Consider the following 18,417-nt stretch of genomic DNA (forward strand, 5'->3'; position numbering starts at 1 on the left):
TCTACTAATTCAGACCTTTATTATATAGATAATATTAACTTGTCTTGAAGAACATAAAATATTGCTGGTATGCGACAACTACATTTTCACTTTTGTAAACATGGCGGCGCCCTTGAACTCAGGTAGAAACCCAACAAATTAACCTGATGCCATTAGGAAATCAGTGTTCAAAAGTTGTTGAAAGATCGATAAGGAATTAGTTGTAATTCTCCACTGTACATGGAAACTTTATCGACATGATATTCAGGTAAGTTTTCATAAATAACAAAATAGCACGATACTGTACATGTACGTTAATGTTAGTATAGCCTGCATTTTGATCAGTATCCACCTGCTGCTGCTAGTCTGGAACGTAGTACTCGACTTTATGGGACATATTTATCACCTTCTACACAGTGCTTGATCATTTATTAGCACTTGAGATATGGTTGCAAATTTTACATTTTTATGATAATTCTTCAGTATTAAAGTTGTGTTTAAACTTAAATTGTGCGCAGATATATTGTCTTGACTTGACAAGAGGTACAGTACCAGGCCAAAGTTTAGAGCTGATACTAAAAAGCTAAAATATCATCTAATCCATTAATCACACAACTCTACTCTCAGTTCCTCTCTTTTTTAGTTTGCTTAGCTCCGCTCCTGATTAGGAATAGGCTCGTACCTAATGCTTATGTTTAAGCACCAGATTTTTGTAACTGTTCCGTCTGCTTCTGATATCAGCATGGTGTCTTGCGCCATCGAGTTATATATTTTTACATTTTTTATTTTCTTTAGTAGTGAATGGCAAACATTTGGAAGTTTTTTCCTTTGTTTGGTTGCTGTTTTTGTTTGTTTGTTAAGAACGTTCATAGTCTATAAGTTAACTGAAGGAACGCTGGCCAGTTTACTGGACTGCAATTTTGTACTGTGTGGTATAAATCAGGCACTTCTCACCTTTTCATCAATTGCATATAAGATTCTTTACTTAATTGTTTTGGAATGGATAGTAAGCTGGGATTTGATTTAGGCTGGTTCATCTCCAACAGAGCTCAAGGAATTTTTCCGTGCAGTCTTGGCCATGGGATCAGGCAGTATTTTTTGCGAACCATTGCCAGCCAGACATCAGGCAAAACTAGCCCAGCAGCTGTCTTATTAGGTGACTCAGTCAAAGTAGATGGAGTCACTTACCCTACTGACAGTTTGACCAACATATCCCCTAGGGTTCTGTCTAAGGTAAGTAAATGCACCATAATAAATTTATAATTTTTGTATTAAAGCTTATTAGTCTTTATTATGTCCATCAGTCCTTTACTCTCCCTAACAGAGTGAGGAATGGCTGAGCTGGATTTTACATTTTGTTTTAGGCATGGTTTACAGGGCTGGCTGCTTTGCTATGATATAGCCTTAATTGTTGGCTTAGTGTAAAACACCAGTTACCCTCTTCACTTCCTTTAGTCATCCAGGCTTTCTTGTTCTCCAGGTGGGGCAGAATCTTCACAGAGAGCATGGCAATCCTTTATACCTTATCCGCAAACGGATTGAGAACTATTTCTACAAAAACTTTGTGAATCGCAGAGGCAACCCAATTTTTTCCATCTATGACAACATTAGTCCTGTGGTAACACTTGAACAGAACTTTGACAGTCTCCTGGTGCCAGAAGCACATGTGAGTCGGGCTCCATCAGAGAGCTACTATATCAATTCTGACTACATGCTACGAGCACACACATCGGCACATCAGCGAGACTTGATACGGTCAGGACTGAATGCTTTTCTGGTGATTGGTGATGTATACCGCAGAGATGCTATTGATGCCACACATTATCCTGTCTTTCATCAAGTGGAAGGAGTACGACTTTTCTCCCAAAATGAGGTACTAATAAAAGTTTTAACCTTTCATTAAAGGGAAATCATAACTGACTGCAATATTCAGCCATGACTTTGATGAAGATGCAATTCATTGCAAGGCTAAGTAACAAAATAATTGCTGTGTTCTTGAAGGAGAGGTTTCACTACAAATAATGAGTAGATAAGTCATTTATTCTTAATAATGTTTGTGTTGACAGTTTTTGAAATGTAGTATTGTTATAAATAACTACATTTAGTACTAAATACCCAGAAGTCTGCTAGTTTAAAGATTTTATATTTGTAATCCATTTTTGTATATTTATTTTTAATTATAGATATTTAGTCCTAGAGACCAAGAATTATTATTAAGATTTTATAATTGTGATGCATCTTTTGTGTTTTTTTCAAAGTGTAGGTATTTTTCTGCTGGTTATATATGTTCACAGACAAACAGGAGAAAAAGACATTTTCTGTGAAAATAAAAAATATCATAATGTGATGATAATACGATTTATATTAGACAAGTAATTGTCCATAGCACAGTTTCCATTGACTTCAGTATAGCTGATGTTAACTTTGAACTAGGTACATGTCATGAGGTGTACGACCTTTGATCATTACCTAGTGCTCAGTTCTTTGTATGTGCTGAGTAGTTAAAAGGTTTCAAAATCATTTTGTCACAGCAGCTGTTTACTAAGGTTCGGGACTCAACAAACCTCAGCATATTTGAAACTGAAGGCAAGCGGATGCCAGACAAACAAGAGGATCATAGCATGGAAGCTGCCAAACTGCTGGAGCACAGTCTGAAGAATACACTCATGGGTCTCGCCCTGCACCTTTTTGGAAGAGGTTGGGTTTATCCAGTCATTTATAAATCTTCTATATATTAACATCTTCATGGACAAATCTTATATCAGTCCTACATTGATAAATGTGTTAATATGCAGAGCCTATGCTGGTATCCCTTTTCTTTTTTTTTTTAGTGATAGCCTAGGGTAGCTTTTCTATTGGAACCACGATATTGTGCTACTTATTATGGACAATGTAGTTGGCATCTACATTTAGACATTCTTAGCTATGATATTGCGATCAGTAAACATTAAGAAACCAGTTTCCCTTTTCTGGAACCAATTTGATGATGTTAATAATTGTTACACGCTGCATTATATTATGTATCCTCACTTCGCTCTGCCAGCATGCTATGAACGTCTCTTATTGCATGCTGCACAACACAGAAATACCCAGGCATAGTTTCGTAAGTTATTCACTCTTTTGGTCTGCTTTTGTTGCCCTCCGTTTTTGTGTGATGATTGGAGAATTTTGATGTTGTGCTGTCACAGCAGGCTTCATGCACAGTTGAGGTGATTCTAACATAGCTGACATTATGCATCTCAGGTAGGATGATCTTGCAGTGATCGTTGGCATGATCCACTAACGAAAGTCAAGTGGATGGAATGATATTTCTGTCTGCAAAGGTTGGACCAAAGCACCTGGGATTGTGATTTGAGCTTCTGTAATAATGTCACGATAACTTTCACTTACTTTTTGAAGCAGAACTTTTTATCAAATGTACTCTGCAATGGCAGGACTGTGGCATGTGTTCACCTTCTTAGCAGGAGTGGTCAGACTATAGGGGCATGCACTATCGTCCATTATTATTGTTATGTCTGTGTGTTTTTGTTTTTTGTGGTGGACTTTGAGCTTGCCTTTGATGATAGGTAAAGCCTTTCTCAGTCAACTTTATTTATATTTTGCTGTGCCTTGTGTATGCATATTTCTCTGTATGTGTATTCATGGAGGTGCGTGTGATTCCTGATTTAAAAAAGTGTGCTTTGAGTCTGAGTAATGCTGGTAAAAGGTGCTATATAAATATGCTTATTATTAGTAGTAGTAGCAGTATTCTGCATCCCAGACAGGATGAAAATAATCATGATAAATACAAATTTGTCAACAGACACAGAGGCACGATGGGTGGATGCCTACTTTCCATTTACACACCCCTCATGGGAGTTGGAGATCAAACACCAGGGAGAATGGCTTGAAGTTCTTGGCTGTGGTGTAGTGGAGCAGAAAATTTTGCAGTCAGGTACATGTATATTCTGTATATACTGTGCACATTATCACGATATGTTTGGATTAATAATCTTTAAAAACGGTATAGTACTTGCTAATCCAGCAGGTAGGAACTTGTACATCAATTGTTATGTAGCTATTATCACTAAACTTTCTGCTATTTCAGCTGGAATTCAAGACCAGGTAGGATGGGCATTTGGTTTGGGTTTAGAAAGACTGGCCATGAAGCTCTACTCCATTCCTGATATTCGTCTGTTTTGGAGCAAAGATTCTGGATTTTTATCCCAGTTTGATGTTTCTGACCCTGATACACCCATTAGATACAAGGTAAGAGTCTTTAGTGAATTCGTGATTAATAACATGACTACCACCACTGTTAACACCCGTTGAAGAATACTCTCTCCATTTTCTGAGATTTAAAAATCTCATACTTTTTTATGCTCTTGCTTGTTTTATACAGGAACGAAAAGAAGAAATGCTAACTTGTCTTTTTTCTTTTTTGTACTATAAGCTGTGTGACTTTGAAGTATGATAAATGCACCTGCCTGATGTCTTAGAAGAGACCTTTGATCAATCTTTACAATACTATTACCTTAAAACTTACGATGTCATACCATTGCTCTGCAGTTGTTGTATTCTATTGTATTTTATTGTAGAAATTTTTGACACTCATGTACTTGACATTTCTGCTACTCCTATTTTGTTTAATTTCCCTATTCACTTGCCCTGTAAAACAGAAATCACAAGGCCAGAGGAAATAGAACTACTCTGTGCTTTATACCCAACTCCTAAAATAATACTTGTGCCTACAATTTAAACTCATATGGATAGCTTCCTAAATCTACATAACATTTATAATGCGTGAGACTGTGTAACAAACGTGAACATAAAGTTGTTGTTTTTTAATCTCCAGCCTATCAGTGTATATCCCCAGTGCATCAATGATATCTCCTTCTGGTTGCCAGCATCTACAGACACAGCTTTCTGCGTCAATGACTTTTATGAACTTGTGCGTAATATTGGTGGTGATCTTGTGGAGCAAGTTTATCTCATTGACGAGTTCTTCCATCCTAAAAAGCAGCGTGCTAGCCACTGCTACCGCATTGTTTATCGTCATCTAGAACGAACACTGACCCAAGAGGAAGTGAATGTGATTCATGCAAAAATAGAGGAAGAAGCTAAGAGACTATTCCGAGTGGAAGTGCGGTGAATGCAGTGATGGAGAGAGTGCATCATTTGTGAATATTTATTTTGTTACGGTCTTCATGTTTCAGTTCTCCTGTCTTTAAAGGCAGGCTTGGGTAGATCTGTAGTGAACAGATATATTCAGGTAAAAGGTGCTGATGTATGATGCTTAAATGTATATTTTGTGCATGTGAGCACAAAATAATATACAGTTCAACGTAATTCTCTCAAAAGAGAAATTCACACATAGTTTGCTATCAGAATGGAAAATGTAAATCACAAATAATTGTATACAAAGTAGTATATCAAAATCAGCATCCATTCAACTAAAGTGATATCATGGACTTGTATAAATCAATATGCAACCTGTCTCTGCTGCCACCACAAACATTTTTCAATCCAGCAAAAGAACACTAGATGTATGTGTTAGTGTGCAATCCAAAACAGTTCCCAGAGGTCCTTGGTTCCAAATACAAAATTTCCATTCACTTTACCAGCTTGCTCACAAAATCGCAATGAATTATTTTCCAAGGTGCCTGTTTGGTATGGTAATCATCCTCTTCACCGTCTAACCCCAGAACTAATGCTGATAATAGACTGATCTTGGCCCATTCCTGCCTCTCTTCAAAACTCAAATATAAAAAACTCTTGGTCAAGTGTCTTCTCAGTTTAACAACACATGTACACACACAGACACAGATTTAAGCTTTACAGAAACGTGCCAGTCAAAGTGGCATGGTAAGTTAAATGCTTCTGCCATATGTATAGAATCTGTTTGTGTTTATTGCCATATGTAAAGGTATTTTAACTATACTTGCGTTAAAAAAAAAAACCCCGAAACTATTTGCCCTCTGACTTATATATATGTGTTGAGCACATTTTACAAAATTTAACTAGACTGATTAAAAACAGCAAAGTGAATGATAGAGGGGGTATGTATATAAAGACAATGCTTTTTTCCCAAAGATTCAGAGCACTACAAGATGAAAAGATAAATAAAGTGAATGCCACCTATACATTGCAACTGTTTACATTAATTCAAGAAATGGGAAAACAATCAGCAGAGATGCCTGTTGAAGGAAAAAAGCATTGGGTAACTTGCTGAATGAATCTCATTGAAACCGCCTATACTAAAAAATCGTGTAGGTATTAGACATGTTGTTTTTGTATGCCAAGTCTTCCCCCTTGCTGCTGACATGCCTGTTTCCACAGAACTGTGGTAGACTGCACTCGGACAGTCATGTAGTCGTGGCACATTGTATTCATCAAAGCTTATCAAGCTCAACTGTTGTTTTTAAACAAGAATTTTGGGCATGGGAAATATTATTCTTTTCAAGTAAAGATCAAGTTTGTCTTCATCCACAATAAATAATCAACAATGATGCTTGTCGAGGAAGTGCTTTATTAGTGACATGTTTTGATAAATGTTCTTAACGTGATTTACTTTCCTTTCTACCTTTTACATCTTGTCTTTCAGCGTCTTACGAAACAGCTACTCCACGACCATGCCATCTCATAATTCACATCAAACTGATTTCACTCAGCTTGCAATAATAAAAATATAAATGTACCATTGTATATAGTGCAACATAGTGTGGGAAGGTACTCTCAACACAAGATAATAAACGGGGGCAATAATTGTGACCAAGCACCTACGATAAAGAGTAAAGACGCAGACAGAACGGTGTAACACACAAGACAGATGAGAGGGAAAGCAGTCTACTGGGGCCGTAGTCATGAAGCAAGGGTAAGTCGTTACCCTTCTGAAAAATTAGAAACATGAAGGAAAATGTCTTCGTAGATACGACTCACTAAGTGGACATTGCTAAATGTTACTGTATTCCAGGACATTGTTTCCTAACTTATAAAAATGTTTATTACAGATGTAAAGCAACATCCGCGGAGTCTGGAGGTTTTATAACTGTGGAGACAAGACACTTGCCCTCGAGTTATTCAGGACAACGAGGTACTTTCGCTTCGTGAATACAGGGTACCAACCATCAAAGACTGATCACCAGAAGCTACAAAAAATAAGAGTAAGGGGTTAGTAGGTAAACTGTGTTGACCCTTATAAAGAGTAGGTTCACGAAATATGTGCGTGGCTCTAAGGACTCGACTGTAGCATGGTACTTATAAAAGCAGATGTAACCTATCCCTGGTACTTGGTGTGACGGGAACAAACTCCAGAATTATAAGGAAAGCAAACATCAGCTTTGAAGAAAACTCTGACCGACATATCTCCGATGGCAGACTTCACGAAAACATTTTTAAACGAAGACTGGCGCCTGTTTGCTCAGTACTCACGGAGGGTCATGTTTCACTTACTCTCATCTTCACAAAACACAGTAGACCAGCCATCAAACCAGCTTCATGACTACGAAAAGACAAGATGGGAAACTTGGGTGAGATTTCCTTCTGGAGAAAGAACTTTACAGCTGTGTGCAAGCAACGAATATGAAATGCGATTTCCATTAAAAGGTTAATGGCTATAAGATTTTTATGTCTATAGGACAGTCACGATGATGAACAGGTCAAGAGTTTCATCAGAGACTTGTATGTAGGGACATTGTTCGAGGACATGAGCTTCATATTCAGGGAGGAACAGATATTTTAAATGCACATTAAACTTGTCTGACCAATGGTGCCATCTTAGGACTACAATGTTAAATCGCAAGTTCAGTTTGTTTTCTGCCAGGTTGGTGTTTTTTTATTTCTTTGACACAAGGACTTTCACCACTGCGTCTTTGAAAGTTTTGGAGCTTTATATATATGTTACAGCCAAAGTGGGAAGTGTCCGACCAAATCGCAAGATGGCCAATGTCCATTCTTGATTCGGGGTGGGCGTGCAGAAATGATCAGTGGTGTGAACTGAGAAAACTTGTCATTGCACCACCTCTGCTTTTTTTTTTTTTCGTTTGATGTTGCTTGTATGAGAGATGGCGAATGAGTTTTCTGTAACACCTGGTCTGCTTGTGAGGTGAGTGGCACACTACTGACTGAGCATTTGAAGGTCTTCGTTATCAGGCTGCTGCCAACAGTGTTTCCCGAGTCCACCACGAGTGAACGATGGCGACTACACGCCAGTGAACGCTGAGTGTTCAGTGCACGGGGGCGGGGCCTCACTTCAGGTGGGGGGCAGCTTGGTTTCTTATGACCGGGTAAAGTCCACTCCAAGATATAATTTGTTTAAAAATGAGCGAATCTGTAGACACGCCTATTGGCACACACAGAAAAGGGTAATGAAGGGTCAAAATCGTGACGTCACGTGTGTACACAGACACAAGTCTAATTAGTATTAGATACAAGCTCTCCAATTGGCTGAAGCCTTAATAGATTGAATGCTCCGTGTTGTTCATCTTTCTGTGCTTGGAGATGAGATCGTGTTGAAATCATCGGAGGATGAAAAGTCCCGTGTAAATTCTGTTATTAAACACATCCTGTAAAACATTTTTCCACATGAACAGGCGGGATTCAAATTGATCCTACTCTTTTCGAGATTCTAAGCAGTTTTATTTTGCCTTATAATCCCTTTAAGTCGATAGAAACCAAAAATTTTCCCTCAATTCCTTTAACTCGATGAAGGAGAGTCGTTTCCACCTCACAGGGCATCACTCAGGATGTACATGATCCTCGGTTTGCACGGCCCACACTGCACGTGCTGGTGTCAGCAAGACGGTCAGTCTGACCCTGCCCTGCCCTCAGGAACACATAGAACAGGTCAGACCCTGTCCTGCCCACACAGACAATAGGTCTAAGACCCTGGTCTGCCCACACAGAGAACAGGTCTTAGACCCTGCCCTGCCCACACAGGAAGACAGAGAACAGGTGTCACAGCTCTTCCAGTTCAGGTTTCCATGAGCACTGACCACACGTCATCGCCCAAACGCCGCCCTGGATTTTTTTCATAAACAAAATCGCCAACCTTTGACCCCAATCTTTATTGGTGACATTATTATTATTTTTTTTACCTACTTAATAAGGTAACATAATGGAAATAATTGCAAACAAAAGCAGTTACATGCTAAATTTCTCCTTGTGGGAGTAAGACCAGTGATGCTAAACTCTAGAGCAGCGAGATAAACAAACAACAAACACAGTTTGCGAACTACAAAAACAAAGGAGAAATCCAGAGATCGTGAAGAAAACATTGACGGGTTGTATTTACGAAAAAGGAATGTATTTCGTCCGAAGGAGGGTGTGCAAGAGGTACCCTGCTCTTATCAGCTTCTATTTTGAATCCTATCCTGAAGTCGTTTTCTTTAATTGTCACGTGACCCTGAATGTTTCAGCCGTCAATCACTGTGTTTGCCAATCTAGTGGGCGGGGCCGAGACGCAGGAACTATTTTGTCAATCAGTTGGCCGAGCCTCGGGTACTTGCAAAGTCCTCGAACGCCGGCACCTTTCACGTTAGTTACCAGTATCTGTGTACGTGTCTGCGTGTCCAGCGAGCTACCCAGGAATTTTTCGTGGCCCACTTCTTTTTCCTACGTGCACCCGAGGCGGGTGGTGCGGGTGGGCACCGGGTAGGTTCCTATAAAAGACAGCAAGGTGAGCATCAGTGACGGTGCAGTGTTCTTTGATCACACCCGACACAGCTCTAGAAACCCTGTCTCCATCATGCCCAGTGCTGCAACAGGTGAAAGCAATAAGGATGAGCAGGTAAAATATATTAGTCAAGACCAAAGTTGTTTTATGTCCTCTGGTACTCCATCTCTCTCTCTCTCTGTCTATCTTCCTGTATGTCTGTGACACTTTTTATTTCACACTGAAAAAAAAAACCAACTAAAAACGCTGTAAAGTACAGATGCGTGTTTATTATTTTTTTTAAATTATTGACATTTTTAATATGATAGAAACAAATCAGGTACATGTATACGATCCTCAAATTTGAGGAAAATTATAATTTTTAGATATTTGAGATTTTGGTCTATTGTAAGTGCTCAGCATGTCAACTATCCACTCTCCAAGTAGTTTTTATATTTTAAACCATGTAGCAATATGTCACTCAAGACTGACTGATCTGAACGCTTTTAAAATTGTTTGTTTGGGCGCCATGCTTGATCGTTTCCATGGCAACCGCTTGCGTGACACGTGTCAAAACAGTATTTTTGAAGTTTCAACCAAGGGAAAAACTAATGATAGCAATCTTATTTAATCTTAGCCTTTGTATTTTTTGGCCTTAGTTTGTTACTGGCCTCTGCCTGTGAATGGAACCAGGCTTTGTAGAGGAAAAGTACTGTACCTGTGCCTGTGTACCCGGACAGAGCTACACTTTGCAGGCTTTAGCTCTATGGTCCAGTGTCCAGTAAGTGGTCAAGCACCAAAGTAGAATTTGCTCAAAAACATTGGCTTAGGACCGAAGTATTCAAGCATGGAGCACTCACTGGGGCGAGATGGTCTTGGGGCGAAGTGACCGGCCCCAATTTTTTGTTTATCAAGGGCTGAAGATTTAAAAAAAAATTGTAGCTCAAAATGGAAGGGCTCAGAACTAACTGTTGTACCCGACTTCACAATTCCCTTGACACACCCGTGTGGGGTAGAAAACGTGTTGTACCCGCCTCCCCCTGTAGGGTTCTCTGCTGACACCCAACGTGACTTGCTCAAAGAACTCAGTCGCATCCTGTTGTCTGTTCAAACATCGCACCTCCCCTCCCCCTGCCCCTCTTCCCAATGTTGTAACGCTCTGGAGGGTGTGGGAAGGAACCAGTAGTTGGGGTGAAGGAGAGAGCAAAAGAATTAGGGATGGCTCCGTCCGGGACAGGAGAGACAGAGACCAGCTGTTGACAAGAGCCTGTAGGTGGGCGCATGAACTTTGCCATGGATCATGTCTGAACGCAGGCGGTAACGGGAACTTTACGTCACATCCGGCGGCAACACATGCCAGATGCTCCTCCCATACGTTGTTATTGAAAACAAACAGATTCCTCGTTGACTTGTTTGTATTATTTGTGAGGAAGATGATTGCTGAAAGGCGTTTTCGTGTTGGAGTGCCATGAAGGCAACGAGGGTAATGCAGCCACCTGTGTGTTCGTCTCTTTTCTCCTCCATCTTTCCATTAAGTGGACAGGTGCAGGGACAGACAGGCAGCAGACCAGACACCCAAAGCCAGGGTTGGGGGAATTGTTGGGGGTTTGTTGTTGTTGCTGTTGTGTCTTTTTTTTTTATAAACTGACACAGGCAAAGGCTGCACGCGATGTCGGTCTCTAGGACCCTCCTTTTTTCTCTCTCTCCTAGATTATCTTACTTTGCCCTGTCACCTTCATTTACCTTGCATCACGGAGTCACAAGTTCAATGTCCGCCAGGAAACATTTTTCTTATTTTTCCCATCAGCTCCACTGGCAAAGTCACCTACACACATTTCACACATACGGTGATAGTGTTACCAGCAAAGTGTCACACAATGTGTGAAATGCTCGCAGCGACACCTACAGTCTGTTGTTGTAACTGTACCTACAGTTCGTTGTTTGTGATGATACTGTAGTGAGTGTAGTCCGTTGTTCCCGGACAGAAGGCTTTTTACATTGAGTAAATATACATAGAACATCTGACTAAGTTTTATATAAAAATTGTTTATAAACATCACTGAACTTCATCAAAACAACTTCTGTGTCTGTCCGGTTAAGAACGGACTTTTTTGTGTCGTTGATGATCCGATGTCAGTTTGGTTATTTGACGATTCGATCATCGTACGAGTTGATTAGACCTTTGACCATCCGACAACGTCTATGATCGAGTTTTAATGTCTCGTTTGTTTTTTGTATACTTTAGAGAAAAACAAGAGGCCATTTGTGTTTTGGACTGAACCGAGTACCCATCACTCTCTTCTCCTTGGCCTGCGCGTGCTTGTGTGTGTTTATGTTGCTGAGACTATGACTAACCTGTCTGACATCTTGGTTTTAGTCGATTATGGCGCGTTGCAGACATTAACGTGTTTTGCCTTTCTGTCGAGAGCACTTGTCTGAATGTAAACTAATGACCGAGAGCAACAAAAGTAAACAGTCGACACGGCCAAGACATAAGCAAACCGCGAGAGAGAGAGGAGTGAGGGAGGAATGGCGAAGGGTCGAGGACCTTACATGTTCTGGGGTCAGGTGCACAACAGGTTGCTAAGGGACTGGGTACATGGCAGTTAGATAAATATCTTCTATTTTGTGAGCATTTTAGTCTCTAATTTCTCAAAATCTTTTCCTCCTCTAAACCAAAAATTGCAAAAACTATTTTGCTGAGCTTTATGTCAACCAACCTTCTATCGCCTAGCGAGTGTACCTGGGCCCAGGTGGCTTGTATTTACATCCAGTGCAGTAGATTACCTTAAAGGTTATCGCCCAAGGTGTTTGTTTTCATCCACACCATGTTAGATAGAAACCACGGTCAAGTCCGGCTCAGGGTCACGTGGGATCCTAGCTCAGGGACAGTTACTTGTTTATGTAATAAGAATATCGTGTGTGTTTGTGGACTTTCAAACTCCGCAGGTAAAATAACAGCCGCTATCTTTCAATAAATAGAACACTTAAAATAGTCGTCAAAAACAGGTTTTTAAAGACAGGCACGTTTCTGGAGATTAATAGATAAATATCTGTGGGCGGAGCTAAGACTTCTTGACAAAACCTTGCAATAATTGAACAAAAGTGCTTACAGTTTGTTTTTTCCTTTAGAAGGGACCTTCGGGGCAATGTAAACATCCCTAAATACATGCATACATCGACACACACACGCACGCACAGGTACACCTACACTTTCTCTCTCTCTTTCTCTCTGGGGGTCGAGGCACTGTACCCGAGTCTCATTAGAAAAAAAAATTTGTGAAAGTTAGGAATCAGTCTCAGCGGAATCCTCTTGTCATTCAGGCCAGCCAGGCGGTGACAGATGACTATGCTCTCGACCCGAACGATCAGTCCGCCAAGTTTGGCGAGGATGATGGAGAGCCATGGAAAGGTGAGTGTCTGGAAGATCGGGGTGCGAGTGAGCAGAGTTCAGTGGCATCCAGAGGCAGGCTGTCCTGGGTGACAGCAACTATCAACTATTCGATCATTTCTAGAATTTCTAAAACATTCCAAGAATCTGTAATCGATGTTCCAGAAGTTTTAGGAAGTTTCTATAAATAGGTCTTAAATGATGTTTTGGAAAGTAATGGTTCTACCCGAGAATGACCATAATCCTCCTTGTCTATTCCACCATCACCACCACCATCACCACCACCATCACCACCACCACCACCACCACCACCACCACCACCACCACCACCACACAAAATTAATTCAAAGTACAAAGTCATGTCAAGAGTGCATGTTGTCACAGATTTGTCGTTGGCGAAGAAAGTCTGGCGGGTATTGTGGGTGTTCCTCCGCTTGGGTCTGCTGCTTGGATGTCTTTACCTGTTCATCTGCTCGCTGGGGCTTCTGGAGGATTCCTTCCAGCTGCTGGGAGGTAAGACAGCCTCGCTTTAGACTCCAACCACTTCCGCCTTTCTTGTCTTCTGGTTGTCATGGCACTGACAGCCGTTAGATACTAGCAGGTGAAAGACAGTGCCTTTAGCATCTATATTTTGTACATGTTGGTTTATGTTACTTTAGGATTGTGTGTGTGTGTCCAGGTGCAAGACTTAGCGTTATAGATATATCGACCCACAGATCAGAAAGAATTAATGAACAGACCTCGACTGGCTCTGCTTGAAGCCAATAGCCGACACTGTCTCAATATTAGCCATGCCCTGTAATTTTCACAAACTGTTAACATTACCTGTTCACACCCCTTGAACTTCAGTTCTTGGAAGTTTTGAGTTTGAGGAGGTAGGTGTCAATCTGTTTACACTCCATGTTAGTTTACATCTCAATTTAAGGGGTAAAAGGGCTGCATGGTAGTCAGTTCTATTACAGCCCTCGCACAGGGTCTTCCCAGCAGTTAAACATCAGTGTTCCAACCAGATGAGCTTCCATTAATATCCAGAAAACACCTTTTCAGGTAAGACTGCCGGTAAGACGTTCCAGAATGACAAGCTGTTGTCGAACCCCGTGGCGGGGCTCATGATCGGTGTCCTGGCAACAGTCCTCGTCCAGAGCTCCTCAACATCCACATCGATCGTCATCACAATGGTCGGCTCAGGAAGTGAGTGAACTCGGCTAATGATTGTGAATTTTTGCAGCTGGGACTGTGGGTTAATGATGTTGTGATTTGTATATAATATATAAGTATACAATATAATATATATATATTATAGAGAGAGAGACTCAGTCGTCCCTTGACCACCACCTGTGGTTGGGGGATCACAAGGACAGACGCGGCAGCAGACAGGGCCACCACTCTCGCCTATTTTGAGCGATAGTCAGCAGGTCTTGTACGGGACGACCAGTCCAGTCTTTGACAGTCAGTTCTTCCTCTGACCACCGCGGCGTTGGCCACCATCCAAGGAGACTTGAATGATAGTCCGGTCACATTATGTTACACATTATATATATAGATACACAGATAATTTAAATGCTAATTAAAATTTTTATTTATTTTTACACATATTTTATCTTTTTCATTTATAGTTATTTCCATCAAGATAGCTATACCGATCATCATGGGAGCTAACATAGGGACATCCGTCACCAACACGCTTGTCTCCCTTGCACAGGCATCGGACAGAAATGAGTTTCGTCGCGCATTTGCTGGAGCCACAGTAAGAGATGCTCATACTCAGGGGATATAGATATGTGCTTTATTTATACACGTGTGTGCGTGCATGTGTGTGTGTGTGTGTGCCATTGGCGGGTACATTCAACTGGCTGACTGTGCAGGTGCATGATATGTTCAACTGGCTGACTGTGCTGGTGCTGCTGCCCCTCGAGGTGGTGTCCGGCTACCTTCAGTGGCTGACCGGCCTCATCGTGGACACCATACCCACAGATTATTCGCAGGACAAGACACCGGACATGCTGAAGGCCATCACCAAACCACTCACCGAACTTATCGTTAAGGTTGATGTCTGCTAGAACTGCTTTATACTTCAAACACCGAACGAAAGGAGTGCGTGCGTGCGCGTGAAGGGTGGGCTGGGCACTTTAAAAAGATACCAATTTGTTTACCAACAAAATCTGTTGACAGGTTGACAAGAATGTGATCGAAAAAATGGCGCAGCTAAACAGTTCCTCAGAAGATATCGGTAACGTGCTGCTGCGGTGGTGCGCCAAGAAAACTGTCGTGGAGAACATCACCAGAGAACACGAGGACACGCTGGCCATCGACTGCCGCAGCGTCCTGTCGGCTCGCTCGCCCCCTGACCTCCTGCCCTGGTGTCAGCAGGTTGCGAGTCACAAGATGCTCAACCTCAGCGATGTCAAGGTGGATCTGAAGTGGGAGTACACTGACCTGGACAATGTCACCCATCTGTTTAAAAGATGTGAGTGGCTAGCTGTGACAAATTCTTGTATCTTTGCCTGGTACCTGTTCCACAATTGTCTTTGTCTTGTGTAACTAAACTCTTCATTCTCACTTCCTGTTCTATTCAATATTTTTGTGCCCGATTATATTCCCGGATGTAGTTGCATGGATTTTACGTTGTCTGCTAAATCCACATAATTTAAATATTCTACTTATTTTTCTTTTTTATTCCGTTTATCTCTTGCCAGGTTCGTCGTCACCGACATCCATACAACACTGTACATGAAAATCTCACCTCCTGTGTTGGAAATTACTCATTCTATTGACCAGTGATGGCCTTGTTGTGACAAATATTCCTTCCTACATAAATACACACACATATATATATACACCTACATATACAAATATAAGCATGTTTATGAATCAAGCACACAGTTACTTGTCTCGTGAACATGGACACCTGTTACCCTTGGTTACCAATTATCCAACTGTTGTCAAGTAAATTAATGAGACAAAGTTCCTCCCCATGTCTTGGTCTCGTGCAGGTGACAACCTGTTTGCACAGAGCGACCTGAGCGACACGGCGGCGGGTGCGGTGCTGCTGGTGTGCTCGCTGCTCGTCATCTTCTTGGCGCTGTACGGCATCGTCAAGGCGCTGCACTCGCTGCTGCACGGCTCCATCGCCAAGCTCGTCCGCCGCATCATCAACGCCGAGCTGCCGGGCCGCGCCGCCTACTTCACCGGTACCTGGCCATCCTCTTCGGCACGGGTATGACCATGATCCTGCAGAGCAGCTCCGTCTTCACTCCACCCTCACCCGCTGGTGGGCGTGGCATCGTGTCGGTGGAGCGCATGTACCCTCTCACCCTGGGCTCCAACATCGGCACCACGGTGACGGGGATCCTAGCCGCCCTGTCGCAGGAGGGCGATCACCTGATCAACGCCCTGCACGTGGCCCTCTGTCACCTCTTCTTTAACATCACGGGTATCGTCCTTTTCTACCCGCTTCCATTCATGCGCCTACCTGTGGACTTGGCCAAGTCGCTAGGCAACACCACCGCCAAACATCGCTGGTTCGCCATCCTCTACATTCTCCTCCTCTTTATCGTCTTCCCCGCCGCCGTCTTTGGTCTGTCCGTCGCGGGATGGGTCTACCTGGGCTCCATCGGCGGCACCTTCTTTGTCATCTTCGTCGCAATCGTCGCCATCAACGTCATCCAGAGGAAGCGACGCGGCTGCCTGCCGCCGGTCCTGCGCACTTGGGACTTCCTGCCGCACTGGCTGCACTCCCTCAAACCTATCGACATCGTCATCGCTAAAGTCTTCAACTGTCGCTGCTGCCAGCGGCTGCAGGAGGCCGACAAGGGAGAAAGAAGTCCCGACAAGGAGGTGGAGATAACTGTCGAGGTAAAGTGCGATGACCAAAAGGCGCCGGCCGCAGCCAACGGACACGTCAACGAAGGGGCGGACTTCGAGGAGCATCGTTTGTGATAAAGTTTACTTCGTCCGCCGCAACAACAACAACAACAACAACAACAACAACAACAACAACAACAACAACAACAACAACAACAACAACAACAACAACAACAACACAAAATTTGTAAAGCACTCCTAAGGAGTATGCTCTTAGCGCTGTATAGACTGTCTATACAGACCTCTGACCCAGCAGAGACAGCAGAAGACAGCTTCTCTGAAGTTAGGGAATAGAAGTGAACGGAGGGCAGAGTGGTTAACACTGGCGTTCGAACCCAGAGGCGCACAGGCCCGACACCCTGTGGTGCAATGAATTTTTCCAGCTACTAGCAACGAGTAAATGGCCCGACAGCCTGTATGGGGAAAAGGTAATCCTGGTCCCAAGAAAATTGTCCCTAACACCTCCAGCACAGAAGTTTAGGAGACTGTAATTATAGCTAATGAAACTGTAATTAAGCGGCAGACTCTTCCTCTTTCAATGTTTATTATCTGTAACTTGTAAATAAAAGGAGAGGGAGGGGTAGAAGAAGTAGGAACCACGAACAATTATAACTGTGAACTGAGAGTCAAGTCTCCCTAACTCTACTATAGTAAACTCTTACTAGTGCGTGAATAGAGTGAACAACGAATAAAATAACTGCTATAAACATTCGCCGACTGTGGGTACGAGCGTACGTTCAACGTTGGCGGGTAAAGGGAGGTAATCCCCTACGCAATGAAAGTCTCAACACTCCTGGATTGCCTCCCATGAATAGAAAATCCCCGAGTGAAAAAAAGAATGAAGTGGGGGGGGGGGGTTTGTCCTTCTAGTATGTAGACAGTACAATATCAGTGGCACTGACACGCTTGTGATAGTAAATAACAAATTGTGAAAATACTTGCAGTGATTTCAGATCACTCGGCTCCTCGAGTTACTGTGTTGTTAATAAACAGACAATGTGCGGTAGTCTTTCAATTTGATAATAATCGTAAAAATATTTTTTATAATGACTTAAAATAGACTTCAGGGTAGATATTTTTGTCTTTTCATATTTGAATGCTTGAGAAATGTGGATACGATGTGTTCTAAGGGAAGCAGCTGCAAGATGTTATATCTGTGATTCATGTCGCACAGGCATCTCGACTATTGAAACAAAATACAAAATACATCGGCGCTCGAACATGTAGGAAAGAACTGAAATCATTCAAATATGCTGGTCACGTGTTTTTTAACGTACGGTATATATGTACAGATGCGCAAACACACAGACACTCGCACACCGCCACACAGAGCTAAGAACGGTATAATCTCACCAAAAGCACACTAAGATGTTCCTCTACAATACAGCTTTGATTGCGGTCACCGGGTAGGTAACCTGCAGTCCACCGGTTGATGCTAACTGACAAAGGTGAGGTCTCGGCATCAAGGGGAGGAACACTACTCATGTTTTCTTTGTTCTCACTCCGTTCCTTTCGTCATCATCAGCCCCCCAGGGGGCACTTAGGACCCAAT

The 18,417-nt window shown here is 42.2% G+C and overlaps 2 protein-coding genes across 3 annotated transcripts; both read left to right on the forward strand.

Moving 5' to 3' along the window:
- Positions 1-71: 71 nt before the first annotated feature.
- LOC112577172 (phenylalanine--tRNA ligase, mitochondrial-like) lies at positions 72-6,467 on the forward strand. Of its 2 annotated transcripts, none has more exons than XM_025260168.1 (7): positions 72-247; positions 1,026-1,212; positions 1,460-1,852; positions 2,511-2,676; positions 3,782-3,913; positions 4,067-4,227; positions 4,814-6,467. In XM_025260168.1, the coding sequence occupies exons 1-7, from the start codon at positions 237-239 to the stop codon at positions 5,108-5,110; spliced, it is 1,347 nt and encodes a 448-aa protein (XP_025115953.1). In that variant the 5' UTR covers positions 72-236; the 3' UTR covers positions 5,111-6,467. The 2 variants fall into 2 exon arrangements, with proteins under 2 accessions (XP_025115953.1, XP_025115954.1); XM_025260169.1 differs by having other exon boundaries at positions 2,514-2,676.
- A 3,035-nt stretch (positions 6,468-9,502) lies between these two features.
- Positions 9,503-17,936, forward strand: LOC112553352 (sodium-dependent phosphate transport protein 2B-like). The gene is given in 9 exon segments (XM_025220511.1): positions 9,503-9,745; positions 12,935-13,022; positions 13,386-13,514; positions 14,049-14,192; positions 14,618-14,748; positions 14,867-15,046; positions 15,174-15,468; positions 15,995-16,189; positions 16,192-17,936. Coding segments are annotated over 9 exon segments (1,953 nt in total). The 5' UTR covers positions 9,503-9,703; the 3' UTR covers positions 16,941-17,936.
- The last annotated feature ends 481 nt before the right edge of the window (positions 17,937-18,417 follow it).

The sequence above is a fragment of the Pomacea canaliculata genome, linkage group LG12 (assembly GCF_003073045.1).
Source record: "Pomacea canaliculata isolate SZHN2017 linkage group LG12, ASM307304v1, whole genome shotgun sequence".
NCBI classification, from domain to species: domain Eukaryota; kingdom Metazoa; phylum Mollusca; class Gastropoda; order Architaenioglossa; family Ampullariidae; genus Pomacea; species Pomacea canaliculata.

What these genes read in the sequence shown, in the direction of transcription:
- LOC112577172 (XM_025260168.1), top strand. An exon ending in CCCCTAGGGTTCTGTCTAAG is followed by an intron (nt 1,213 to 1,459) that starts GTAAGTAAATGC and finishes CTTGTTCTCCAG; the next exon opens with GTGGGGCAGAATCTTCACAG. An exon ending in GCAGAAAATTTTGCAGTCAG is followed by an intron (nt 3,914 to 4,066) that starts GTACATGTATAT and finishes CTGCTATTTCAG; the next exon opens with CTGGAATTCAAGACCAGGTA.